This window comes from Mus caroli, unplaced genomic scaffold, assembly GCF_978045245.1.
Source record: "Mus caroli unplaced genomic scaffold, Mus_caroli_1 scaffold_11, whole genome shotgun sequence".
NCBI lineage: Eukaryota > Metazoa > Chordata > Mammalia > Rodentia > Muridae > Mus > Mus caroli.
This window is the reverse complement of record NW_028227266.1, coordinates 119,877,208-119,904,791: the sequence shown is the minus strand read 5'-3', so window position 1 is coordinate 119,904,791 and position 27,584 is coordinate 119,877,208. Positions and strand designations below refer to the sequence as shown.

The 27,584-nt window shown below is 46.7% G+C and overlaps 1 protein-coding gene across 1 annotated transcript; it reads right to left on the bottom strand.

The window, feature by feature from the left end:
* Positions 1–401: 401 nt before the first annotated feature.
* On the bottom strand, positions 402–27,428 carry Ctnnb1 (catenin beta 1). Its single transcript, XM_021171279.2, has 15 exons — positions 27,249–27,428; positions 10,718–10,778; positions 10,157–10,384; positions 9,755–10,008; positions 9,397–9,635; positions 9,115–9,316; positions 7,883–8,027; positions 5,680–5,783; positions 5,264–5,602; positions 4,958–5,116; positions 3,700–3,819; positions 3,260–3,410; positions 3,048–3,169; positions 2,256–2,316; positions 402–1,609 (listed from the first exon to the last, which is right to left on the bottom strand). The coding sequence occupies exons 2-15, from the start codon at positions 10,728–10,730 to the stop codon at positions 1,401–1,403; spliced, it is 2,346 nt and encodes a 781-aa protein (XP_021026938.1). The 5' UTR covers positions 10,731–10,778; positions 27,249–27,428; the 3' UTR covers positions 402–1,400.
* Between the last annotated feature and the right edge of the window lie 156 nt (positions 27,429–27,584).

Sequence of the window (27,584 nt, the reverse complement as noted above, 5' to 3'; positions counted from 1 at the left end):
AGTTCAAACCCAGGCAGAGCTTCACTATTGCACAGTGGGATGACACCAGCCTAAGGAGGGCTTATTGAGCTTCCAGCTTTAGTTATTGTTCAGTGTAGCACAGAGACTACTGCAGGAAGTGCCTGCCTAGCTCCCGGGCAAGAGGGTGAGCTGAAGGAGGACTGGTTACACAGGCTTCCTCAGCCCTTTGGTCACAAGTGCAGCCAGCGACAATATTCAAGGAATACAAACACACTTCCTTCCTCTGGTTTGCCTGGGTTTTGATGTGACACTGCTAAGGGTCACCGAGCACTCCCATCCAGACTTGGTCCTTCTCTACCCCGACGGTGCCCCTTCCTTCCCCTGGGCAAGCTGGGTGCCTTCATCACCCTGAGCAATCATCTCACGACAAACAAACAAAATGACACAAGTGAATGAATTAAAAGTTTAATTCTGAACCATTTTTATAACCGCATCTGTTGAAGCATTGTATCACAGCAGGTTACAACAACTTTGGGATAAAAGGCAACTGGTATACTGTCCAAAACAAGGCTCAAATAACACCTCTTACTGATTTACCCTACCGCACGTATCCCCGATAAAGTTTTTGTTCAAAAACATGAAATAGATCCACCTGCTTATTTTAAGCATATTAAAAAGGAAACTAATCGGACCATTTCTATCTGTCTATTTATACAAAAGGCTACACAATGTTACACGTCTCCAGATTACAATTAGCGTGATTATGAATTAGTGTTCTACACCATTACTCAGTTCTTAGAAATCAGAAATTGCTGTAGCAGGTTCACTAGAACATAACACTACTTAAAAACTAACAGTTACTGCAAAAAATAAAAGCAAGCAAAGTCAGCACCACTACAGATATTAAAACAAAGAACAAGCAAGGCTAGGGTTTGATAACGCCATCTTGTGATCCATTCGTGTGCATTCTTCACTGCGTGAGTCACTCCCCAAATCCATTTGTATTGTTACTCCTCGACCAAAAAGGACCAGAACAAAAAGCGTACTTCGACTGTTCCCATAGGAAACTCAGCTTGGTTAGTGTGTCAGGCACTTTCTGAGATACCAGCCCACCCCTCGAGCCCTCTCAGCAACTCTACAGGCCAATCACAATGCACGTTCAGACACTACAGCTGTATAGAGAGAAAGGCTGCTATTAATGTTGAAAACAGCAAATGTTACTCATCTGAGTATGACGCTGCAAAAGCTGTGGCAAAAACATCAACGTGAGAAACTTCCACACATGAACATCTCCTTCCAAGGTATGTATCTGTTTTGTGGCAGATTTACAAACAGGCCTAAAACCATTCCCACCCTACCAAGTCTTTCTGGAGTTCTGCAGGCAGAGTAAAGTATTCACCCACACTGGCTTTTATAAGCTTTCTTACCTAAAGGACGATTTACAGGTCAGTATCAAACCAGGCCAGCTGATTGCTATCACCTGGGGGCAGCCCATCCATGAGGTCCTGGGCATGCCCCAGATCAGGCAGCCCATCAACTGGATAGTCAGCACCAGGGTGGTGGCCACCCATTTCATGCTCCATCATAGGGTCCATCCCCAAGGCATCCTGGCCGTATCCACCAGAGTGAAAAGAACGGTAGCTGGGATCTGTAGGAGTCAGGGTGTCCACAAGACGGGCAAAGGAAAGAGGAGAGACTGATTAACTGTGGTAAGGACATCTTGCCAGGAACACTGCTTTCTAGGCTTCTCTTCTAAGTAATTACACAAAGCCAGGCCTCACACAGTTCCTGAGACTATCACACACCAGCAGCAGTGTGCCTTCAGCTCTTGATTCTGACCTGGCAGAGCATGCAGCAGCTTACTGTGCCTGACCTCCTGAGAATGGAAGTCTGATCTGCCTGTCACAGATCAGATGAGAAGCCAAGGTGTCACACAGCTCCTTGGATAAAGCCTCTGGGGTAGAGTGATGATAGCAACAGCACCTTATGCTGCTCAAATTTGGATAATTTTCCAAAAAGCTCTGATCAGCTATGAATCACCCATCCTAGACCACCCCACCCCCATACCCCCCCTGTTCCTTCTCCAAGACAAAAGGTATGATGAAGGGTTGTGTGACCAACGAAGAGCCAGGCGACAGGGCTGGCAGGAGGAGCATGCATCGGCAGCAGGCCGTGGCCAAGCTCCCTGTGCTCCACACTGCTGCTGACTCTGGAATTCAGGCTGCATGTTTAAGTGCAGCCACCACTTCCTCCAACCCAGGTTCCCAGGCATGGACAAGGGCTTTATGACATACCATCCTGGCGATATCCAAGGGCTTCTCCCTGGGCACCAATGTCCAGTCCAAGATCTGCAGTCTACATAAATGGGTACAAGAAGGACATAAAATTTCAAAACCACACCTGAGTGTTTATAAACATAAGATCACAGAAGATAAACACCTCAAACTGCATGTAGCATTGAAGCACTCACTCACTGAATGAATCTCTACAGTATGAGAGACAATGGCTGTTCCAAGGATACAGGTGCAGCAATAAACACTGACAGATTGCTCCATCACTGAGTGCACAGTGGGAAATGGCAGTCTGAGCCTGAGTAGCTGGACTAGCAAAGCTGCCATTACCCAGACAGAGGCAGTTGTGGGAACAGGCTTCAGGATGCGATGGGTAGGAAAATGGCAAGGGCTCAGATCAGAGCACATTCCGATGTCTACTGAATCGCTCCCACATGACTCACTGTCTGAAACCCAAGACTGCACTCAGGGAGCATCACACTGAGACCTGGCCTCTAGCTGGGAACTGTGGGTTTAAAATATACTTCTAGGGAAAACTACTAGAAAGTGATTCAAAGACTTTCTGTACTGAGGACAAATTACTAACAAATTCAAAGAAAAGCAGACTGTATAAACAGCATATTGATAAACCAACTGACTCTCAACTAACTGCTCAGCAGACTGCCCTCCCTCTCACCCTTGGAAGACTGAGAGCCCTATCTCACCTATGCTCCTTTGAGTGCTGAGGGAGATGGTGCTCATGCTAGCTGGAGTTAGAGCACAGTGAACGCACTGACTCATGCAATGCTGGCCTACCTCATTCCAAGCCATTGGCTCTGTCCTGAAGAGGGAACTGGTCAGCTCGACTGAAAGCCGCTTCTTGTAATCCTGTGGCTTGTCCTCAGACATTCGGAATAGGACAGCAGCTGCGTATGTTGCTGGAATAGAAAAAGAAACTAGCCCTTGAGGCCAGGCCCAGGCTTAGGCCCAGTGCACGGCAACTAATGGGACTGGGCTCCTCAGCTTACCCACGCCTTCATTCCTGGAGTGGAGTAACTCTGTCAGGGGAGCTGTAGCTCCCTCAGCTTCAATGGCCTCTGCAGCCTCCTTGTCCTGAGCAAGTTCACAGAGGACCCCTGCAGCTACTCTTTGGATATTTTCAATGGGAGAATAAAGCAACTATGGAGAAAACACAGAAACAAGACCTAATTAAACCCAATGTAAAGCATGACTTGTGCACACTGTGGTGCAAACTTGCCCAATCTGGAGTGTCAGCAGCACCCACTTGGCTGTGTGCCCAGAAGGCTGCTCTGGCATATAGGATTTCTAGAACTGTCCTCTGGCCCGCCCTCCTCCTCAGGCTATATAGTACCAATGCTCTTGACTAAAAAGTCAAGGCTTCTGGTCTCCAATCCTCTCAATGTCTAGGGACTCAAGTCTGGAGGGCAGTCACCTGAAGCCAACGTACCTGCACAAACAATGGAATGGTATTGAGTCCTCGGATTACAATCCGGTTGTGAACGTCCCGAGCGAGGATGTGAAGAGCTCCAGTACACCCTTCAACTATCTCCTCCATGCGCACACCCTCCTAGGAGGAGAAAAGCAGTTAATAAGCTGGCACTCTCTGAGCAGCAGTTGTAGCCACTTATGTGCACTGTCTCCAAAGATCCTCACAGCTTGCCCAGTGCTCTGTAATGGAGGGTCCCTTCCGCTGAGTATAACGGAAGGCTCCTAGCAACAGGCCTTCTCCCTGCAGTGTGAGCAGCTTTCCTGTGCTGTGACTTTCAGCCTCCACCTGTGCCAAGCGCAGCGTGCCATTGCTCACCCAGACTCACTCTCACCATGCACCCTAAGGGATCAGCAAGTCCCAAAGGTGACCACAGGCACGATGTCAAGAATTTTTGCACTAGACACTTGAGCTTCTGCAGATACAAACCCCACAGGCACTGAGGACAGTGGCTGTCCAGCTTCCTTTTACTTCCAATCCCAAAGTTGGCTTTGTCACTACATGGAAGAGCATCAACCTTTCTGGGTAAAGGTAGGTGAGTGTGGGCCATTCCTTCCCACTTGTCCTCTATTTCTTACACGTATCTGGTGAAAAGATTCCCCAGCTTTATCCTACAGTTAAACCCCACTGAGCTGCCAGGGGATTGATTGCCCAGAGACCCAGCAGCAGGCTGTGTATTTGCTTTCTAATCTAGGTTTTAACTACTACTTTTATAGTCAACTTGATTTCTTTTTTTTTTCCTAACCTGATTTCTCTAAGGACACAGAATTTCGTTCATAGACTATAAGGCACAGCGCCTTAACCAGGAGGCCATCCTATGTATGGAAAGGGGCCAGAAACAATAACAGTAAGCAAACACACAAAACCACCAGCAGTATGGGGTTCTTAAACCTGTTCTAACAGGCTTCCTCTTGATTTCTGATGTGGAGAAGAACCTGATAGAGTGGATACAAATATGGCTGTGGTAGATTTTCTACATTCGCACATGCATGCAAGATCTAACCCACTACAGTACATTACACTCCACGTCCCTTTTTAAGGTTGACCAGGGAAACATCACCAGAGCTTTTCACACAGTGTCTCTGGAAACCAGTCTAGTCTAGTCTTTTTCAGTCATTAGCAGCCCTTCACCAAAAGATGGGAAGGTAGAGACAGCACATGGAGATTGCATTCACCCCACCCCATTTACAACAGCCATGTGTCATAAAGCTCTACCTACCACAAACTGCTGCTGCGTTCCACCCATGGAGGTGCGCCGTTGGGTGTCCTGATGTGCTCGTACAAGCAGCTGAACTAGTCGTGGAATAGCCCCCTGTTCCCGCAAAGGCGCATGATTTGCTGGGCAAAGGGCAAGGTTTCGAATCAATCCAACAGTTGCCTACAGAGGAAAGAATCAGTAGACAACACAACAAAGCACAAGCAGTGTTGAGTGAAATGAACGCTTCGGGTCCCACCACCCTACTCCCAGCCAGCCATCCCAGCAGACCATCTCTATGCCCAACAGAGCTCCCTGCTAACAGTTCACCTTTATCAGAGGCCAGTGGGATGGTGGGTGCAGGAGTTTAACCACAACAGGCAGTCCATAATGAAGGCGAACGGCATTCTGGGCCATCTCGGCTTCCTGATGCCGGCTGGTCAGATGACGAAGAGCACAGATGGCAGGCTCAGTGATGTCCTCCCTGTCACCAGCACGAAGGACGGTACGTACAAGAGCCTCTATGCCACCCACTTGGCACACCATCATCTTGTTTTTGTAATTATTGCAAGTGAGGTTAGAGAGAATTCCAGCTGCACAGGTGACCACATTTATATCATCGGAACCCAGAAGCTGCACTAGAGTCCCAAGGAGGCCTTCCATCCCTTCCTGTTGAGATAAAAACACGATGAGCTCAGAGCTCATGGAGACCCTAGTGCCAAGGCAGCAACTTGTGTACAATATACCTGCTTAGTCGCTGCATCTGAAAGGTTTCTGAGAGTCCAAAGACAGTTTTGAACAAGTCGCTGACTTGGGTCTGTCAGATGAAGCCCCAGTGCCTGCATCCCACCTGCAAAGTCAGACATCAAAGGCAGGCCTGTTAGCCCTCACAGTGTCCCGACTCTGAGAACTTTATTTCCTTCAGTTTTTTAGAATGTCACACAGCTTTTCTAATCTACCTTGCCAGTGACAACTCATGTCAAATGGCTGCTGTACCCTTCTATTGTTTATGGACAGTCTCACCATCTGTAACATTCCTACCAACTCCTTTCATTCAGCTACTTCCAGAATGACCCTCAGTACCAGGGACAGTGTTGACTATCACATGGTGTGCGCAAAGGGCAACACTGCAGTCCTCAAGTCAAGAGGTCATGTGAGTGGGAAGGCAATGCCTGCAAGCCTTGCAGTACAGATGTAAACAGACAGTAGACACCCTGGGACTCAGGAGTCAGGTAAGCTGCACTGTGGTAGCTCAGTCAGTCAGGACTACTTAAGCCTGAGTTCCAGGATAGCCTGGGCAACAGTGACAGGCCATATAACAAGTCACTTAAAACACACCTCTTTCAACTGAAATCACTTCTGAGTTAAGAGACACATTCTTACCTCCTTGTTCGTCCTTCATACTTACTCTGTGTCCTCAAACCTGACTAATTTGTCACAACTATAATTTAGTCCACCTTCCCGACTTGATGACAATGGTCTCTCAAATAATTCCTTCCTCACAGCTTGCTTCCAGCTGCTGGCAGTGACCTCTGTTGAGGCTGATGCTCCGCCTTTGGTAAATGGCTGGCTACTCTCTTTATGCAACTTGCCCCAAAAGCTCATCAGAATAGCTTAGGAGACAGCAGGTCTGAATGGCAATAGCCCATTAGGCTCTTCTAAGACACTCCTCTTCTTTACTGTCATAAACTCAGGCAGCTTCCCAGCCTTAACCTGCCTTTCCCCATGTCCTTCTAGCTGAATGTCACCTTAAGGACTATTTACTTGCTAGGTTTTCTAAGCCAGCTGTTTCCTTCAGTGGTCCCCACTGTGCAGCTACTCTCCTGCTCAGCAGAGCTGCACAGCACACAGCTGCCTCTAATACTACCTCCCCAGCTATCAACCTTGAGGACATTAAGCAGTGTTCTCCATGTGTTACCAAAACAGCACAGTCACCTGTGCACCAGGGCCCTGCCTAGCTCATTGTACCAACATCACTCCTTGCTTTAAGACATGGCCCACACAATGCTCTACACCCAGAGAGCATATAAGCTCCCATGTCTCATGCAAAATCAAGGTTGCTGCTTCCCCCGAAGTGCTATGCAGCACTCCTTTTCTGGGATGGCCTCCTCAGTAGCTGTCCACTCCTAACATTCCTCCGTTCTAGTCTGAGACAAGGCCTTGCTAAATAGCCCAGGAAGTCCCAGACCTCTTGACTCTGCCCCTGCTTAAGTGCTGGGGCTCCAGGCCTATGCACTGAGCTTAGCACCTGCCTTTGTGTGTTGTGCTAGGAACCAGTTCCCCACTGCTCTACAGATGAATGCATGGTAATGGTGTCAATTACACTGCTTCAAGTATATATATTCAAGATAAACACATCCACATCAGAATGACCTCGGGCATCCACACACATCCATTTCCAACTATCCTAGCTACCCATGGACTTTATCAATCTATAAACTTTACACTTAAACAAGCCACTTGTGTGTCTCTCAGGCCCATGGTTTCACTGTTAGCAACTACCTCAGTAACCAGAAGTGTTCCCAACGGCCCAAAGAGGGTTGGTTGCTACAACCCTGTGCCTCATCCTCAGCACCGTCCTCTACATGATGCCTTCATCATTTTCCACTTCTACTTGGTTCTGAAGCCTAGGCAGATATTAGTTGCTTACTGAAAGGAAGCCAGAGAGCTGCAACCACGAAGCCTGGACATAAACCATGTATTTTCTCTTCTATCACTGGGGAGAACACCTTAACAACAAATCTCAAACCAAACCAAACCACTTCTCTGCTACTAAGCTGTTGTCTAGATTCACAGGGCTGCTAGTGAGGCCCAGCCTCACATTTACCAGAATCAAAGTCAGAAACAAGCTTATGGAACAAGGTGTTTTTGTTGTCTCTGAAAAAAAATTTAAGTAACACGGGGCAAGCAAACAAGTACTGTGAGTGGTCTCGGGATCTGTGTACTCACCAGCTTCTACAATGGCCGGCTTGTTGCTAGAGCAGACAGACAGCACCTTCAGCACTCTGCTTGTGGTCCACAGAAGCTTCTCGTAAGTGTAGGTCCTCATTATGTTTACTAAGGCTTGGGGCCCACCACTGGCCAGAATGATGAGCTAGAGAGAGATGGAACTGTAAGTCATGAGGCTGGAGAACAATGCTATCCATCACTGAGTTACTGGACATGTAAGAACTTTAGCCAGCTTGCAATTAAATGTGTCTCTGGACCCTTCTGATCCACAGTGGGGTCCCAGGTATGTGACTCCTGTGCTACAATTCTGCTCAAACCCAGGCACACCACCTTTCTCAAGAATACACCACCTTGAGCTAGAGAGATGGCTCAGCTGTTAAAGAGTGCTGGCTACTCTTCCAGCAGACCCAGGTTCAAGTCCCAGCACCTACATTGCAGCTCATAACTGTCTGCAAATCCAGTCCCAGTGGAACCAACACCCTCAGACATACAGACATACATGCATGCAACACCCTCAGACACACATACATGCAGGTGAAACAACAATGTATGAAAAAAAACACTAAAAAAAAAAATTTCAACTCTGGCCACCTCTCCACAATAAACACAGAGGAAAAACACCATGAAAAGCAAGCAGGGTTGCTTGTAGTAGTGATGAAAGTTCTGTTGAAACAGCCAGTTGAAAATGGGCACTAAGAGCCCGTAGCTTCTGACTCTGATCTTCTATGTTACGTACCTCATGAGACACTGCAGAATACCCACCCACTCCCTCACCCTGAAGGTCCTTGAACATTTCCATAGGCAGGTCTCACCCACGCCTGTGTTTAAGATCTTATCTCCTGGACTTTGGTATGGCCAACAAAGCCTCACAGGATCCACCTGGCCCAGCTACAACCTTAGCCCAACTCTAACACTGTCTCTAGCACACCATCCCTCTTCCTCCTCGGGACTGTGGACTTCATCCTCTCACCGCCTCCTCCTAGGTAACACCTCCTCACTTCTTCTCAAAGATTGCCACAAGACCTCAAAACACCATGTCCTCTGCATATCCAGCCCCTCTTCTCTGCCCAAGTGTAAACAAACACTCATGAGGCCTGCTCCCCATCCCTTCAATGCTTAGCACCGTACTGTACACACAGATTCAATGTCTAAATCTTTGAGCCTGTGTGTGTGTGCGCATACTAAGAACTCAGTAGCTCCACACTCTGTGCAAACAACTTTCATCACTCTACCTTGCTCTCTTGATTGCCATAAGCTAAGATCTGAAGGCAGTCTGTTGTAATAGCCAAGAATTTCACGTTTGTTTTGTTGAGCAAAGCAACCATTTTCTGCAGTCCACCAGCTAGGCGCACTGCCATTTTAGCTCCTTCCTGATGGAGCAGGAGATTATGCAGTGTCGTGATGGCGTAGAACAGTACAGAATCCACTGGTGACCTGGGAAGAGGAGAGCCTTTGTTAGCCACGCCAGCACCTTTATACTTCCTACCCTTCAAGTTCCCTGGCCGTTCTCTTACCCAAGCATTTTCACCAGCGCTGGGATGCCGCCAGACTTAAAGATGGCCAGCAAGCCCTCGCGGTGGTGAGAAAGGTTGTGCAGAGTTCCGGCAGTACAACGAGCTGTCTCTACATCATTTGTATTCTGCATGGTGCGTACAATGGCAGACACCATCTGAGGGGAGCGCATGATGGCATGTCTGGAAGCTTCCTTTTTGGAAAGCTGATGGACCATAACAGCAGCTTTATTAACTACCACCTAGAATAAGGGATGAAGAGGCACCATTAGTTTCCAAAACTTAGTGTGAGGCAGTCATTGGCATCCCCTTGAGAGTTTCCCTCAAAGTAAACTGAGAAGCAAGTTACATCACTGCTTACCTGGTCCTCATCGTTTAGCAGTTTTGTCAGCTCAGGAATTGCACGTGTGGCAAGTTCCGCGTCATCCTGATAGTTAATCAAATTGACAACTGCATGTTTCAACATCTGTGATGGTTCAGCCAAGCGCTGGACATTAGTGGGATGAGCAGCATCAAACTGTGTGGATGGGATCTGCATGCCCTCATCTAGCGTCTCAGGGAACATGGCAGCTCGGACCCTCTGAGCCCTAGTCATTGCATACTGCCCGTCAATATCTGGAAAAGAAAGGTAAATCCAATACTCACTAGGCATGTGAGACTCCACTACCCTCCACCCTTCCTCCAACCCACTTGTGCTGTGGCTGAGCTATCACACAGCCCTGTCAAGAAACTTAATGCTAGCTTCCAAACACAAATGCTTTACCAGCTACTTGCTCTTGCGTGAAGGACTGGGAAAAGCCTTGCTCCCATTCATAAAGGACTTGGGAGGTGTCAACATCCTCTTCCTCAGGGTTGCCCTTGCCACTCAGGGAAGGAGCTGTGGTGGTGGCACCAGAATGGATTCCAGAATCCAAGTAAGACTGCTGCTGCCAATGGCTGACAGCAGCTTTTCTGTCCGGCTCCATGGCCATGTCCAACTCCATCAGGTCAGCTGTAAAAACAGAGTATGTTGGTGCACTGAACATGCTACCCGAAGAAGCCATCTACGACAATGACCCATTGAAATACTGTTAGAAAGACAGCTAAGGAGAGCAGAGTGAGGGTCAGTATGAGCTCCATGGGCTGGGGTGGCCTGAGAGCACTCATTAGATCCCATCGGTGGCTTGCTGATTATTTCACCAAGCCAGTGGTAGTGTGCATAAGGGAAGAGAACAAAGGCAGTCTGGCCAGGCAGCAGGGGCAAGAGCAGCAGGGGCTATGAGGCAGACCCCACCCCACAGGCGGCTAGGAAACAGATCCTCAGACGGGGAACTGAGTCACAAACCTTGAGTAGCCATTGTCCACGCAGCGGTGTCACAGCAGCTGTGCGCTGAGCTTCAGATACCCTGAAAAATTCCATCAAGTCATTAAAACTTAAGTTTTTTTTTAACCCAGGTCACTGTAATTCTGCTACCTGTACTAGGCTGTGCGCCCCCACACCAAAAGTCAGTTCACCATGGCATACACTAAAAATACACAGCAGCCACGATGTCAGGCAGTTCTTCTCAATAGAAAAAGATTGCAGGCATAAGGGCTTCTTGAGAATGTCCCCTCTCTAGGGAAAGCCAGCCAAGAAGCACCCACTCAACTCTAGCTGCACTATGAGTCCTGAAGGCCGCGCATGCCTTCAGGATACCTGGAAATCCCAATAGCCAGGAGGCAGTGGAGGTTTTTAAAAAGAAAAACATCAAATTTTTATTAAACAAATCCAATGTTTTTCCTGATATAACACAATTACCAGATCAGAATGGTGATTTATGCAATTTAAGAAGCAAAATTACTTGACGTCAAAGTTTGAAGCACAAATAAAAGTACACTTGTGAATAAGATTTGTCTAAGTTCAAACAATGTTGTACACACCATGTCAACTGGTATGGAAGTCCCTGTGATTCAAGAGTGTAACATCTTCCACTGGTGAACTTTAGTCTAAATTATGTCTTCATTTTGGTTTTAATGTATAATATTCAAGAAAACTACCAAATCATCAAGGATAAAATGGGAGCTTAAGGCTCATGACCTCTAGGTACTCTATAAACAGATTCCACTAATGTCTATCCCAAGCAGGCCGCACTACAGTTCACATAATGAGTACTTACAATCAAACAACTTATCTTTTCCTATTTTCTGAGAAACTGTTCTCTCTAAAGCCCAGGCTGGCACTCCTACCTTGCTCACCTTCCTGAGATGGGCCCACATCTGGAGTCCATCATTCCTCTGAGGCTAAAGCAGGTAAGCTCAAGTTGGGCCCTTGCTTCAAGGTCCACAGTTCAAAGTGACACATAGGTGTCAAGGGCAGGGACCACTACCTTAAGAACCTCCTACCCTAAAGTGAAAAGCACAACTGTGCAGTGGGCACAGAAACTTCCCATCTTTAATCAACAATGATACCCATTCCGGTGTGGAGAAGTGGGTGTGGCCCCCCCTTTGCTCACCTTGGGTAGAGCAGAGATGCTGCCCCCAGCCTTTATGAAAGTGCAGGCCCACTGCAGCTCTGCAGAGGGGGATTTGTACCCTGACTGTATCTAGCTCCTTATGTGGCCCACACAGACAGGTCAGGAGACCAGGCGGTGCCACTGCTACATACTACACACCGCCATGCTACCTCCTTGTGGTGCACGACCCAAATGGCTGACCTGGTTATTTGGAACACAATATTTAATAATTTTATGGGGGAAAAGCTCATGTTCTGAACTCAGTATCTGCACGTTAGAGTTCTGAACACACAATCCATTAATTAACATACAGTATTAGCACCTAACAAAGCACCCTACACAGTCCATGAAACAAACCGCCCCCTGCTCCACACAGCAGGCCTGGAGGGTGCAGACCAAATGTCTGTCAAAAGGCAGAATGAAAACAGGATGAAAGAGAGCTGACAGTTTTAAGCAGCAACATTCAGGTCAAAGAAATTTTTTGCAGAAAGATCAAAAACTGAAAGAATTCTAAGCACTGTTCACCAAAATAAAAATAACACCCTGGCAAGTCCACCCAGAAGTGGAGCAGGGCCCTGTCCAAAAGAAAACTTTTCCTCAGAGACTTTAAGCTGAGGGCTGCTTGCTCTCTTCCAAGCACACCCTGCCAGTTTCTTAAGGGACCAATCATATAATTCCTAAAACTACCACTGTGGGAGATTATTTAATGTCAAAAGAAAAATCTCAAGAAAAGCAAACTCAGCAAAAGCAGAGTGCCTTTAAAATGGGGTAAGGGGTACCACAAATACTCTACCCTGGTATTCCCATGAAACTTAAACCAAAACCAATAAGCTAAGTATTAACCAAAGTTGCAAAATACTCCTGAAACACCATAGGGAAAGACCTCAGACATTAAAGAGAAGAAAATGGTGATGGATCCAGGAACCGAATCAAAGTTTCAGAAAACCCACAGCTGCATGAGGAAAACTTGCCTAAGTTAACAGCTCATCCTGTGCCAGTGACCACAGGCTACGCACAGCACAGTGTCTGCTGACAAGGAGCACGTGGGGCTCCCAGCTTCTCTTGCATCTCCTGACACATCTGCTTCTGCCTGGTTGAAACCTAAACAATTGTTCCGTCTTGTCTGTCGGATTTTTTAATGTGGCACTTTATTTTTATGAAGCACAGAGATGCACTGTACTTAAGTTCTCTGAATATGCATATTTAGGACAAGTGTTCACACACTTCAATTTTACAATTATAACTTTGTATTTATTGTCAGCCTCACAGTACTCAAGGTAGTATCAACCCTTCTTAACGTAAACAAATGTTAAGATGGTACTTTATGAGCAAACAAGGGCTGGCAAGATGGCTGAATGGGTAAAGGCACTTGGTACCAAGCCTGGCAACCTGAGTTCCATCTCTAGGACCCAGAAAAGGACCAACTTCCCAAAGTTGTCCTCTGATGTCCACCACATGTGTACAGGCACGCACGCGCACACACGTAAAGAAAAATACAACACATTCTTTTTAAAAACAGACACTAGCACAAGATGAAGCCAGCAAGTACTTCAGCATGGGAGGTGAGGTCCCTATAGCCCCAGCCCAGAGCTGAGGAGCTGATGAATGCTCAGGGAGACAGAGTGGGGTTTCTGAAAGGATGTGTTCCAATGGATGGCCCCACACCCATGAACATATGAGTGTCATAAACTGGAACCTGTGGGTCATTAACAAAAAGAGGACATGAAAACTGGAGTTTTCTGAGGTGGTAGCTAGGCCTGCAGGTAGCTAGGAGGAGTGAAGAGAAGGCCTGCAGGTGAACAGGATCGAAGTCCATTATATACACGTAGGAAATTCTCAACAAAAATCTCTTAAGCATCTTTCCCCTCCAGCTCCTCAGTGCTCACTAGCGTGTGACCCAGCACTGCCATCACAGACATACAACAGCAGGTATCACACCCGCTGCTTCAGTGAGGACAGTGCCAGCTTTTTAGCAGGTTTTAGGTTTTATTTTTAATAATCAGGTACAGTTAAACAGTATCACCTACAAAATGTTTATTAATCTGTCATGTGTACATGGGTGTTTTGGTGCAGTATTATCTATACCTTACACAGAACTAAATACAAACAAAAAACAGGTATTAGCATTTCAAATAAAGCTCAGTTATTTTAAAACTTAATCTCTGTACTTCTAAACCTTTGCGATTATTAAAATGGAGCCATCCTGAGGGGAAAAACCAGTTCTCTCAACAAGTAACTGCATGTTTTTAAGGTGGGCAATACCTGTAACTCTCAAGGCTCTTATGCCCAACAAGTATGTTTTGTAATAAGGATTCAATACAATAATAATTTTAAAAGTAATCATTACAATTACATGCAAAAAACGATTGGAATCCATTTACAACATCAAGAGAAAAGAAACACACATGGGAGGGGGTGCCAGTCTGTGCACTGGGAGGTCTTGCTTTCTAACTAGAAAGGGGTCATGTCAGATGGGAGTGCCAGCTCTGGAATCTCGTTAGTTCAATATACTCAATCAAATTCTAGGCTGACTTCTTTATTTAGATAAAACCACTTTACTCCGACTCCTGAAGTTGATGTAGGGAAGCCTCTCCAACACTTGTCCCACCCTGCTCTACGAGCCTCCCTGAGCTCCCTCGGCGTTAGCATGGCTGTGCTTCATGAAGGTGAGACTTACATGCTCATGTTTCTGAGGCACTGAAAGTTTATTCTCATTTTTCCACAAAGCAGACAGAAATGGGAAGCAAGTCTTGCAACCACCTGGAAAGAGCTAGAAGACTTGACGAAGCATTCGAGAAATTGCCTCGTCATGCTAAAAGCTGACCTTACCTGTACCTCTCTACAGTAAACCCACCCCTACATTCCAGCAGACACCACTAAAAAGTAAACATCAAACTAATGTAGCCATTAGATTTGTGTTGAAACTGAAGCCCATCAGAAAGCATAATGGATGTGGCACACCCTCACACATTATACACACACGCACGCACGCACACGCACACCAGTTAAAATGCTAGACAGTGCCCCACTACCTACATGGTAAATTTTAAAATAGCATACAAGAAACATGATTAAAGGCAAAAAAAACACAGCACACAGGAACAGGACAAAAAAAAAAAATCTTTACAAAAGGCACACCACAGAGAACAAGAAACAGTATTTCAAAGAAAAAAATAGAATTGAGCAATAAGAACTCACTCACATTTAAGGCCATTCTGTCTCAGCCGACCACAGTTAGAAAAGTAGATGACAACCACAGCTGAGAAGGCCCAGTAAACCTAAAACGGCTGGAAGCAGAGCTAGCCCCACCTAGCTATCACTAACACCTGTAAGTTAAAGCCTCAGTTGTTAATGGCAAAGAAAGCCAAGGTATTCCACCTGGATGTATAGGGTAACAAAAAAGGCTGTATACTACAACCCAGGACTGAAAAATAATCTATGTTAATATTCACCCAATGGACAAACTAAGTACTTTTTGTTACTTACTGGTACTACAATATTGAAGAAAAAAGTCAAGTTAAGGCCATATAGCTAAAAAAAAAAAAAAAAGCCTCCATATTTATTAAAGAATGTTTAAGGACAATATATTTTGACCATGCTTTTTCCCTCCCCCAACTCCTCCCCACCCAATAAGAGAAGGGAGAACTGAGCTGCGAAGTGCACCTTAGCATCTTAGAAACAAGGAGTCACCATAGTGAAGTGTCCTCCCCAAGGCAGCATCAGCCAGATGGACAAAGTCAGGGCAAAACACTCTGCAAGTGGACAAACACAAAGGGTTAGGGGTTAGGGTTACTCTCTATCTGGAAAAGGCACTATATGGTGACCAACTTAATGCAGGCAGGTAACTATATAGCAGCCTGGGGATCAATGAAGATGCAGAATAAAACTCAAAGTGAACTAGGAGCTACTGACCACGTAGTGTAACTTTTGAGTAAGAATTCCCCAAGCTCTCTAGGGGCTGGAGCCTAGCTGAGACTCCTCCTGAGTCCACATGGGAGATTTGGGTTATAAGAGGACAGCAGTTAACCAGGGAAGTAGTTACTGCAGCCAGTCAGACAAGACAACATCAAGCATGTAGACTCCATCAAGCATGTAGACACATAGGTTTTGCATACAACCTGCAGAACCAATACAGACAAATTTGAAACTGTCCTGCGTGTTAATAAAGGAGAAAATAGGAATAAATTCTTGTATTGGACATCCTATTTATTCTATGTTGGCCAAATACTGAGACATGCCCTCTTTGCAGATGCAGAAATCACTACTATCTTGGTTCAAAAGGCAAAACTGCTAAAACATAAAGTGAACGTTGTATTCTCTCGGGGTGGGGGAAGATCATTGTTTTCCTTAAAGCCAGTTCTTATTGATGTAACCAAGTTCTGAACTAATGAACTATGCTTTTCAGTTCAAGTCCTAATCTGTCTGTAGCCTAAGTCAGGTGCCCAGCCTTGTCAATTCAAACCTACTTTTTGCTTCTCCAGATAAAAGAAATCCTACCCAACTCTCCATTCCTCACAGTAACTGCAGCCATACCCACGGCCCAGTGTTTCTCAGGGCTGCACACTCCTCAGTCCACTGTGGCTCTATCATGCCCAGGAAAGGCAAAACTGCATTTCAAGATGGTCTCCACATCCAGAATATAGGCAGTTAGTGGCAGGACTCCAGAAGTAATTTAGCATTTTACTTTCCCTCACTTATGAAAAACATCTTCCTCATCTACACTTGTTATGAGTTTCTCTTCCCCATCAAACAAACCACAACTCTGGCTTTCAGAACTTCAAGACATGTACTCAGGGGACTGAAACTTCACCTTCAGTTTCTAAGTCTACAAAATACTCAGCATATATTAAACCCAAATATTTAATAGACTAACATGCTTATCAGAAAATAAAATGTTGTGCTCTGTGAAGTATGGGTAACACCATACTAAGGCAGTAGATATGCAGCCAAAGAACTTCATTTCTCTCCTTCACTTTCTGTGTGTCCAACACAGCTCTGACCTCATCAAACAGGAGTCAACCTGACACTGCACCACACTCTCACTGAGGACAACAGCATGTGAAACTTTTTGTTGTTGTTTTGACTAAACAGACTAAGCCACAAGAGGAAGAAAGGGTTTTTAAGTGAGTTAACAGGTTACATGAACATAAAACTGGACAAAATGACCTAGGAAAGCCACAGTTTTATTTGGGAAAAAGTCTTTCAGGCTATCAAGAATTTAATAAACAGTATTTAATTGAACTCGTTTTCAATACCACGAAGATCTGCAAGTGTGCTCAGGTGTTCCTACACGCTAGCCGAGCTTGTGCTTGCTAACCAAGAACTGCCACAGCCAGGAGGAGATGATACACGACTCTGCCATGGCACTTGTAGTGTCACATGGAACTGATGCTAACCCCTAAAGGATTGTAAAGACAAACCATCAGAGCCCAAACTTCACAAACAGCATCAGCTAGTAACACACAAGGTTAAAGCAAAGGACCCAAAAAAGGAACTCGGAGTGCGCTGGCAAGAGCCTCAGGCAGCAGCTGCTCCTTAAGACAGAACTCACTCTTTACGCTTGTGCCCCAGCAGCCATGTCCAATTGAACTGCCATGTCACTGTCTAGTAGTCTTCCAGAACAGCAAACCTTACAGCTATGAAGTTTGCTATATTTAGAGTATTTCAGAAAGCGAATATTTTACTGAGAATGTGACTGCATTTTATTATTTTGATAAAAAGAACTTCAAGAATAGCCCCTCATCTTTGTCGTATTGTGAGTCCCAAAGCACAGTGAGTGGTTACCTGGAGCTACACATCAACAAACACCCACTGGTGTTTCATTTGGTCAATCTTGTGATCTAAAAGGAATAATAGTTTCAAGACACAAACATCATAAATATGAAACACAGATTCCCTTCACCTATTCACCAAACATTTCAGCATCCACCACAGGTTCTGGGGATGGTCCCACTTTGGACGAGCTTCCAAAGCTTTCTGAAGAGTAGCTTTCAAGCTGGGACCAGGTTTCAGGAAAAGAGGCACCATGAAGGAGCAGAGCAGAAACATGCATGAAATCTCAAAACCCTGTGCAAGGCCCACACACATTAGCAGGCTCTGTTACCCTTTAGCAACCATACTTTGAAAAGAGATGGGTGAAGTGTAACAAAATGGCGCTGAAAGAGCAATCACTGAAGTTCTTCAGTCTGTAGTAGGAAGTGGGTGGTTGGTTTGCTGGATAATTGGAGTCTTATTTTTCTTTTGACAGGGTCTCACTGTGTGACCTGAACTTGCCATGTAGCCTGTCCAGTCTCTGCCCCCGCTTGTGCTGGTTCTCAGCACTGATGACAGGACAGCTTATTCTTGCTGTAAGAAGGAAGGGACAAGTCTGTAAGAAAGAAGGGACACCAGTCAAGCAGGAAAAACAGCAGGCCAGGTGACTCACAGCAGCTCAGGACTGGGCAGTAACACTAGGCCCTAACGCAGCTTGAAGGAGCAATTCTTTAGAGTCAGTAACAAAACTGAGTATAGGGAAGAAAACCCTGTCAAGAGGGATGAAAGATGAGTACTGAAGCTCAAGCAACGAGGTCTGGTAGGGAAATGGTGTCCATCTAAAGCTACACTATGGGGAGGTTGGGGGGGGGATCACTTATCAGTGGCTGTGGACAGTTAAGATTAACTTTTTAAGATTTTAGTTTTTCAGTGATGCAGCTGCACTCTAAGTGTCTACCAGCCACAGGTAGCTGAAGCTCCATCAAGACAACATAAACACTGTTCCCAGTACCACAGATCATGGGTCTAAGCAGGAGCTGAGGCACTGTTAATTGAGGATGGCTCAACAGTGAGGTATTTGTAGATCTTCTTGTCAGGAGCATTGGCTGAAAGCAAACAAAGGGCAAGGGACCTCAAAGTCGCTGCCCATCCAGTTCAGATACAGAGAGCAAGAAGGCCTGTGAGAGGAAGACAGCAATACAGACTACTTGACAGGCCATTTTCAAACAAATAAGGGAGGGTGGTCTGGTACTTTTTTCAAAACAGGGTAAACAGTTGACAATGGGAAGGAATTATGTGAGCCCATAGTGTTTCCTCAGTCTGAAGGAGACCCAGGGTAGACAGGACGGTCACCACAGGAGGTCATGCTATTGGTGCAGCTGATGTACCACCTCTGGCTAGGGCAGAGTCCATTTAAGGGGAACAAAGGCATCAACTACAAGGCCTCAGCAGCCAGAAAGCCCCATACTAAGGTGGTAGAGCTACAGCAAGAAAATGATGGATATACCTGAGAGAAAAGTGGGTAAGACTTGCAGAGAATCTGAGCATGTTATGAAAGGAGAACAGCTCAGCTGTAACAGTGTGAGTTGGGAATGGGAGCAGGCAGGGTCAGCTTCCAACTCACTGCTTGGGGTGTCTTCCAACACTCATGCACTATGGAGAAACACCAAGAATTTACAGGAGAGAAATCAAGGCTAGATTTGCAAATCAGAGTATTTAAAGCTTTTAAAGCTAGATCGTGGAACCAGACAGGGAGGTTCAATGACTAGCCCTTCATTCACCCCAGACACGCAACATAGATAGGTCAGAGAAAGGAAAACAGCCAAGGAGCTGCCAAGGCTAAGAGTGTAGAAAGCGTGCCCAGGTATGGTAGACTCTTAAGTTCCAAGCAACTGTAGGAGCTGGGCTGATGCTACAATAACTTAAAGGGGGCCTACGTGGCCACTGACATGAGTTGGGGGTCTGGGGGGATTTAAAAAAATCATTAGTTCTTTAAGTCACATCATGTCCATATGCAGACAGCAAGAGCCAGGCAGGTCTCAGAGAAGCATTGAAGAACAGGAGGGAGAAGGATGAGCGATGCTCTTGTTCTGACCACATCCACAATGATCATCCATCCAAGGGAGTTCTTCCAATTCACTATTCTTAGCAATGACAAAGCAAGAACAAAGCTGAGTGGGGATGGAGGAAGTGGTGTGGGTCAGAGGGGAGAAGAGTGAAGTGAAGCACGCAAGGGGCAGGCTGTGGGGTCCACAGACTGAGGAGCAGGGAAGCCTGTGACACCATACGGCCCCATAAACTGAGTCTTGGGCTAGAGGATTGGGAGGCTGGGTGCTTGGAATGAGATGAGGAAGGCAAAGTTCTGAGTATGTAACAACAGGACTGCGGGGCTGAACTGAAGGAGAAAACAGTATTACTAGAGGAGTCAAGGAACTATGAGATCAAAAATCCCAAACACAACCCTATAAACAACCTTTTGTCAGAGCATAAAATAAGATGTCATCACAAAGTCGTGCTGGGGACAGGGTAGCTGAACTACACAGTGCAAACAATGCCATGAATCGTTTACGTTCTAGAGTTACCCAACGGAAGCCACACTACCAGGAAACAATTCATAGGCCAGACCACACGAGTTGACACAATTCTAAATGTGTATTACAAGGAATTATGACTGGCCTAAAGGAGACCAAGACAGTGAATCAGGTGTTGATGAAGAGTTCCAGGCAGAAACCTGAAACATAGACCACCTGCAGGGCGATGTATAATTTGAAGGCATCATCAAAGTTTGGAGTCTGACACAATGATCAATCCCAAGTTACAAGACCCTTGGGTCCAGTGGCCAGAAGTATGTAAAAGAGTAGAGGGCATACCTCAACGAAAAGCCACAAGAAACTGCTACAGACACCTTGACTGGCTTGCTGGTGACCAGCTGCAAAAGGTTGGAAATAGGTTATCCCTGCCCAGGCAGAGTGACAAGAGTGACAGTTGTCCAGAAAGCAATATGCCCCTTACTGTCAAAATGGACCCTTGATGCAATGGATCAGGTCATGGGTTCCAGCTGTGCCTCTGGTTGAAGAGAAAAGGGTAGGTAACCAGTCTTCATAGAACTTTTCAGAGATATTTCAGAGAGAAATATGAACTGTGACACAATGGCAATTAAGGAAAAAGCCAAGCCTTTCTGCACACGGGCAGACAATCTCTAAGCACCCTCAGAAGACCACTCTTCTTCTGTTAAGTGATTACAGCTCCCTACTCAGTCAGCCTCCATGGTGGTAGGTAAAACTGCCTCCAGCATTAACACCACCACTTTTTGCCCTCCAAAGTGTCTGCAGCTCTTCTTGTATTCCTAGATTTCAACTGCAATTTCCTAGACAAGAACAGAATCAGACAACGTCCAGAACTTTAGGACCCAGGAAATGTAACAGCACCACTAAAGGTAGGTAATAAAGGCCTCTAGCAGATAGTTATCAGGCATGGAGTCACAATTTGGCTAAGTAAAAACCTAAAATACACTCTTGCCATGGCGGACCTCCTCCTTCCTCCCAAGCCCAGGGAGTTCTCAAGTTCTGCCTCTGTCTCTCCTACCCAGCCATTGGCTACTGGCATCTTAATTTACCAATCAGAACCAACTGGGGGCAGGATCCCTCAGTGTCTTCCACGGAGACACAATAAGCAGTTTTGGGGACCAAAATTAACATTTTAATGAAAGCAGCAATAGGTCAAACCCACTACAGTGGGTCAACAGTGTTTAAAAACCATTCAAGAAACCCTGTGGTGTACACTTGTTTACAACAGTACATCCAAACCATGAGGGAACTCATTCCTGAGCCCTTGTTGCTCTAGTTCTGGAAGGGGGCACAGCTCTTCACCTGCTTAATCTGTATTAAGGAAATGTTGGAGACCATTTGCAGCCACCACCCTGTAACAAATTCTTACTCCAACCTAAATATGAGATCCTCAAACTGCACTTCCAAGACATCTCGCAGTGAACTCCATTCCTTACGTTTTATGTGACTAATGCCCATAAGCATATATTCACTTATGGGTACACAGCTCCCATCTCTTCAGCTATTAGAAAGTCTGATACTACACATTTTTAAGTTAGTCCCAACTCCATCTTTTGTACTCTTCCTTCTCCTTCCAACCAACCAGCAGCAATCAAATCCACTGACTCCAGATAAGGTCTCTATGATGGGAGGACTTAACATGGAATAAAGGTTATAAATCACAGCCTCTTTAAAACTGTTAACGACTTTAAAAAAGAATTATCAATGCGAAAACTGAGTTAAATCCCAAATAAAACCAGAAGAAAAAATGGGAAGTGCTTGAGGCAGCTTCCAACAGAATCTAGATCAGTGGTTCTCATCCTGGGGGTCGTGACCCCTTTAAGTGTCCAATGACACTTTCACAGGGACCACTCAAGACCATCCAAAAACAGATACTTACGTTACAATTCATACCATTAGCAAAACTACAGTATGAAGTAGTGACAAAATACTTTTATGTTTGGGGACACCACAACATGAAGAGCTATGTTAAAAGGTCACAGCATTGGGAAGGTTGAGAACCGCTGCTCTAGATGATCACGGCTTTCTTATGGCACTGCATGGTAGGAAGTGGGAAAGCATAGCTTTCTGAGCCAACACTGATAAACCACAACCAGGAAAACCCCTGGAATACTACAAGACCCTAGCTAGGTGCAGTGTTGCAGTCTCAGCACCTTTACAGCAGCTGCAGAAGACACACAGGACCGTGGGACAGGTGAGTGTTCTAGGAAACAGATGCACAGATCCATGTTGTGCACATGGTTATCACAGCTACAGCGCTGTATTCAGACATACTTTTGTTGTTTGTTTTGACATGGTGTCATTCTGTACTGCAGGCTGTCCTCCTGCCTCAGCCTTTTGCTGTGACTTGCAGAGTGAGCCACATCAGGCTTAGATGATGCTTTTGAATACCAGCTGGCTGTATCGAGTTCAGCCACTCTGCCACATAAACAAAGACCACTTCCACACAAACATAAATTGACCAAGAACAATGCTCTGCTAAAATGAAACACTCACCTGACCTCCACCTCAACACTTCTAAGTTTGGCACTAGCCTAATACTACACGCAGCTTAGAGTCTTCTAAGTGAAATAGGAAATGGTTTAAAGGAGCCTAGTGGACTGACAGACTATGCACACAGCATCTGTGGGGCTTCTGTAGCATTCACCTAGCACGTTGAGTCTGGACCATGAAGAGCTGGACTCAAGCTACTTCTCCACCAAGACCCATGGGTTCACTAGCCCTAGTAGTTGGCCAGGTTACCAGCACCAGGCATTTCCTCCTTGTTGAACTGGTTCTATATCCAACTAGAAAGCTGCTGGTTACCCCAAAATATGCAATCCCATTACTGCACCCTTAGGGTTTATCATGCCATGCTTGTCATGGCTGTGGTTTGAAGGCATCATAAGCTGCAAAGGACTGTTGGTTGCCTCCCTCCTTTGGAGACTTATGCTGTGTCTTCTGGTTCCAAGAGAACTAGTAATCAGGAAGAGAGCATCCTCTAGGCCTTGGTATGAAGTGCATGGTCTCTTCAGCAACAGGGACTTACCTTCTACTTCTTGGAGGCAACCAAGGGTAACAGCAATAGGCTATTAGCTATGTTCTGGAGCCTAGTGGACAGACCTGGCAACAACTCAAAAGAGGGCTTTTCCTGCCTACTAGTGGGTTTTTGTAGTCTTCCGTATTAGAAGGGAGCATTGTCCGTTCAGATGAGTAGAGGGGCAGACCGTGAGACACAAGGAACTACAGGCAACTAAGAAATGCTGAGAGTCTTCCCTAGAAAAGAGTACAGTTGTTATCCAATACCAAATGGTCAGCTCTAAAAACAGAAACCAAATAGGTTGTACTTAGGGGTGTGTGTGTGAGCACGCGCACATGAGCCACACACGTACATACGTAACAATGATTTACAAGAGGCCATGAATTTGAATGAGAACAAGGGTATATGGGCAGGTTTGGAGGAATGGAAGGGGAAATGATACAATTATTTTAAAAAATAAGAGAAGTAATTCTTAAAGTCACATTCAAATGTGACAATGCTCCCTTAAAGCAAAAAATTTGTATTGTTACCATGAGTTCTGAAGGCTAAGTGGATAACCATCTCTACACTATTTGATTTTAGCCTGTTTCTGAAAAGCAGAATCCAAAAACAAAATTTAAACTCTCAAGAATCCTTCATAAACTGACCATTTCACTTCAAAAACTAATTCAGAATATGCTTCATTCTATTAACCTGGCTGATTTGAAATGGTATTTTCAGAAGTGACTGAACGTCACCACAGGGGTGGAAATGAAGGTCTAGAACAAAAGCACTCTGAGTGTGCAGCAGAAAACCTTCCCACTACCAGTACTGCTCTGACTTCACCCGAGGGAAATACACTTGTGTTTTACAGTGACAGATCTTCACTGGGAACTTAAGAATTTCACCTCTATTCCTCATCCTTACTCCGAGGAGCCTAAGCATTTGGCGTCTCACACTGTAAGCAGATGTGCCCTAGACCACCTGTTCTCTCGCAGACGCTCCTACCCTCCTCCCAGGCCAGTCTTTAACTGCAAGTACTGTACAACTGGTTCTCCTTACAGAGTAACCAGGATCCATTCCACACAAACTTGCAGAAATCGAGGAAAAGTGACCTGTGTTCTGTCCACCGGAGGGCGCTCGACATGACTAGAGCACTGCCGTCTCAATTGAAACTGGGAAATGTGTCTTAAGAGACACAACTAAATTCAAAACGGTGACTGGTGACTAAGTCCTAGCAGGACTGCCTACTTCCTTTAAAAGGCCTTCTCCCCATGGAAGATTGGATGCTTTCTTCCAGAATTATACCCCAGCAGAAAAACCAGGGTTCTCAGTCAAGGGAAGCTTGATTTTACATTAAATACAAAGGAAGATTTCTTAGGTCAACAGGTCTTAGGTAAAAAGACCTTTCTCCGGAAAGTTCTGATTCACTTTCAATTGACACAAAACACTTTTCATTTTATAAAACTTGTAGCTAGGAATCACACCGCGACAGGTGTTGCTGAACAGCAAGCATCTCAGGGCTGCCTAACATTCTTCAAGCTGTGTCCTCTCAGGACAGAGGCTGCCTCCACAGGCCTCAGAACTGAAGTAGCTGTTCATCTACTTTACTCTCTTTGGCATGAAGATGTCTTCAGTGAGATTGTTTTAAATAAAAAGGAGTTGACAGAGGCCACAAAACAACAAAAGAAAACGGATTATAAATGTTTGTACGTTTGCAATATTTTTACGAGTTTGTGAACACCGTTTATCAGGAGTTTGTCTCTCAGGTTTGCTTCTGGTCAAGGACACTAAAAATTTACCACTAGGTGATGGGCAGAGACCACGACCTGACCTGACCTCACCTCACCTCAGCACTGATACTTCAGTTGACTCAATCTAACTTTCACTGTCCACTTCCTGCTTAGAAGTACAGCAACAAACGACTGTAAACATACCACTCCACTCGCCACCTGCAGTGTGCACAGGCTCTTGTCCATGCTCTGCCCTGCGTTTATTTGCAAAAGGGCTCCACCAGTTTTCCTGAGCACACATTTCAAAATACACTCCGACTAAGAAAGTTGCTCCCCATCCCCCACCTTGGCTGTGGGATTCTGACACTCTCAGCTCAGGCTAAGGCTTCACTCACAATCTCTAGTCCCATCGTCACTACAGCAGTAGATACTTCCCTTCAAGCTGGAGACATAGATACCCAATATACAGTCTCTAAACTAGTGTTCTCAATCTGGGGGTTCAACAACCTTTTCACAGGGGTCACCTAAGACCGTGGGAAAACACAGACATTTACATTATGGTTCATAACAGTAGCAAAGTTCGTTGTGAAGTAGCAAGGAAATAGTTTTACAGTTGGGGTCACCATAACAGTTGAGAAACTATTTTAACAGGTCGCAACATCAGGAAGACTGAGAAGCACTGCTCTAGACGACTATGAGAAATGATCAGATGACAGTTAAACTCTATTTCTTCACGCCTGCATTCGATTAAATGCTTCCCTATTTGAAGATGGTCTTTTTACAGACTGTGAGGCCCAGGACTCTGTCCCAGGCAAGCTAAGCTTTCCAGATAGCCTGCTTCCTTAATTAAGGACTTCAGCCTGGGAGGGTTTGTTGTAGAGAAACATCTGCAAGTTTCCAACTTCCCTGCCACCACTAAAGGCCTTGTCCAGACTCGGCCTTGAGGACAAAGGTTAGGTAGGTCACAGAATGCCTATCCCCAGCACCATCATCAATGTTGTCTGCTGTGAAAGGGCATTCTCAAACAAACCTTGGAGGCACTTCATTTTAACTTCGGGGATTTCTGAATGTTTAAGGTGAAAGTGAACTAAATGTAACTGCGGGCCTTAACTCAAATAAAGTTTGAGCCGGACATACAAAACCGAAATACAAAGGCCACAAGCTTAAGCAACACTAAATTAGAACCAAGAGAGCAAGCTCTTTCCCGGGACGAGGAGTGACTGCACTGAGACATCTGCAAGCCTCAAGTAAATAGAGAAATGGCTTCCTAAATCCCAGACAAAACACTTCACAACTTGGCCATGTGAAAAACATGAGGCAGACTTTATCAAAGGCAAAGCTGCCGTCTCCTCAGCTTGCTGTCTGGTCTAAGCCACCATTATTCATGGCACAAAGCTCTCGTTTCACTAAAACCACTCCTCGATTTCCTCTCGCCGACCTCCGCATACCAGCAGCCCAGCCGCTCTCCATTCAGAGCTCAGGCCCCGGGAGGGGGGCTGCGGGGGGCGCGGGGGAGGGGAGCCCACAGATGTCTGGAGACCCAAGCCCGAGACAAAGCTGCCCCGCAGCCAGCGGGCTCACCGGAGCGGGCCTGGGGTACCGAACTTAGGAGCGTCGGTTCCAAGTCTGGTCCCCCAAACAACACTCAGAACAAGTCGCCAGGCTCCCACGCCCTGGCGGTCCGCGCTCCGGCCACTCCGTCTCGCTCAGAAAGCAAACGCGCTGGGGAGAAACACTTGAAGCGGACCCCACACTTACTGGCTAAGGGCAAGTCCCCCTCCCCCAAGCCCAGGTTTCGGATCCCGCGCACCTCCCCCCCCCCGCCCCCAACACCAGGAGTGGCCGGTGACTCGTCCACGGTCCCAAATTCCCGCCAGGACCTCGGCCCCGCAGCCATCAACCCCACGCGAGCCCAGGACGCCACCCTCCGAGAACACGCTCCTGACGCATCCCGCCCGCTGCATCCAAGTTTGGGGACTCCACGGCTTAAAGTTGTTTGGATTCAAACTCACAGTCAGGTCGTTGCAGGGAGAAAAAAAAAATTGTCTGTGCGTGCTCCACGAGGGACAGAGGGGACGCGCGCCAGGTCCCGCGTCCCCCCGGCTCCGCGGGCCACGGAGGCGAGGCCCCCGCCCACCCCGCCCCCGCGGCGGCCCCAGCCGGGACGCGAACCGCGGTCCCCACCCCCCACGGCGGCCAGCCGTCCATCCGGGCTCCCGGCGCGCGCCCGCCCGGCCCCGGCCCCAGCCCGCGCGCCCCCGCGGCCTCCCGCCGCCACCCGGCCCGCGAAGTTTCCCGCTGGCGCGGCGCGAGCCGGCCCGCCGCGGCGCCGCACCTCAGGCCCGCGCGCTGCTCACTCGTGGCCGCCCGCTCGGCCTCGGCCTCCTGCACTGACGGCTCGGCGCCCACCGTGCTCCGTCTCCGCCTCCCCGGGCCGCGGGCTTCACAGGACACGAGCTGACGCGGCCGCCACCGAGCGAGGGCTTAAGATGGCGCCGCACAAGGAGCGATTTATAAGCGGCGCGGCACCGTGTATCCTGCCGCCACCGCTCCGCGCGGAGCGTTCCGCCGCGCGAGGACGAGGGGCGGGGCGCGGGCGGGCCGGGGAAAGTAGTCCCCGCCAGTCCGAGTCGCTCTGCGCGTGCGCCGCCGGGAGGGGCCGAGCCGGGGC

Bases quoted from the DNA above. Each gene is read 5' to 3' on its own strand.
- Ctnnb1 (XM_021171279.2), bottom strand. The intron at 10,009-10,156 runs GTAAAGCATTTG...TTTCTTTTCCAG, and splicing joins CACGCAAGAGCAAGTAGCTG to ATATTGACGGGCAGTATGCA. The intron at 3,170-3,259 runs GTAAGCTGAGGA...TTTCTATTCCAG, and splicing joins CTCCAGGAATGAAGGCGTGG to CAACATACGCAGCTGCTGTC.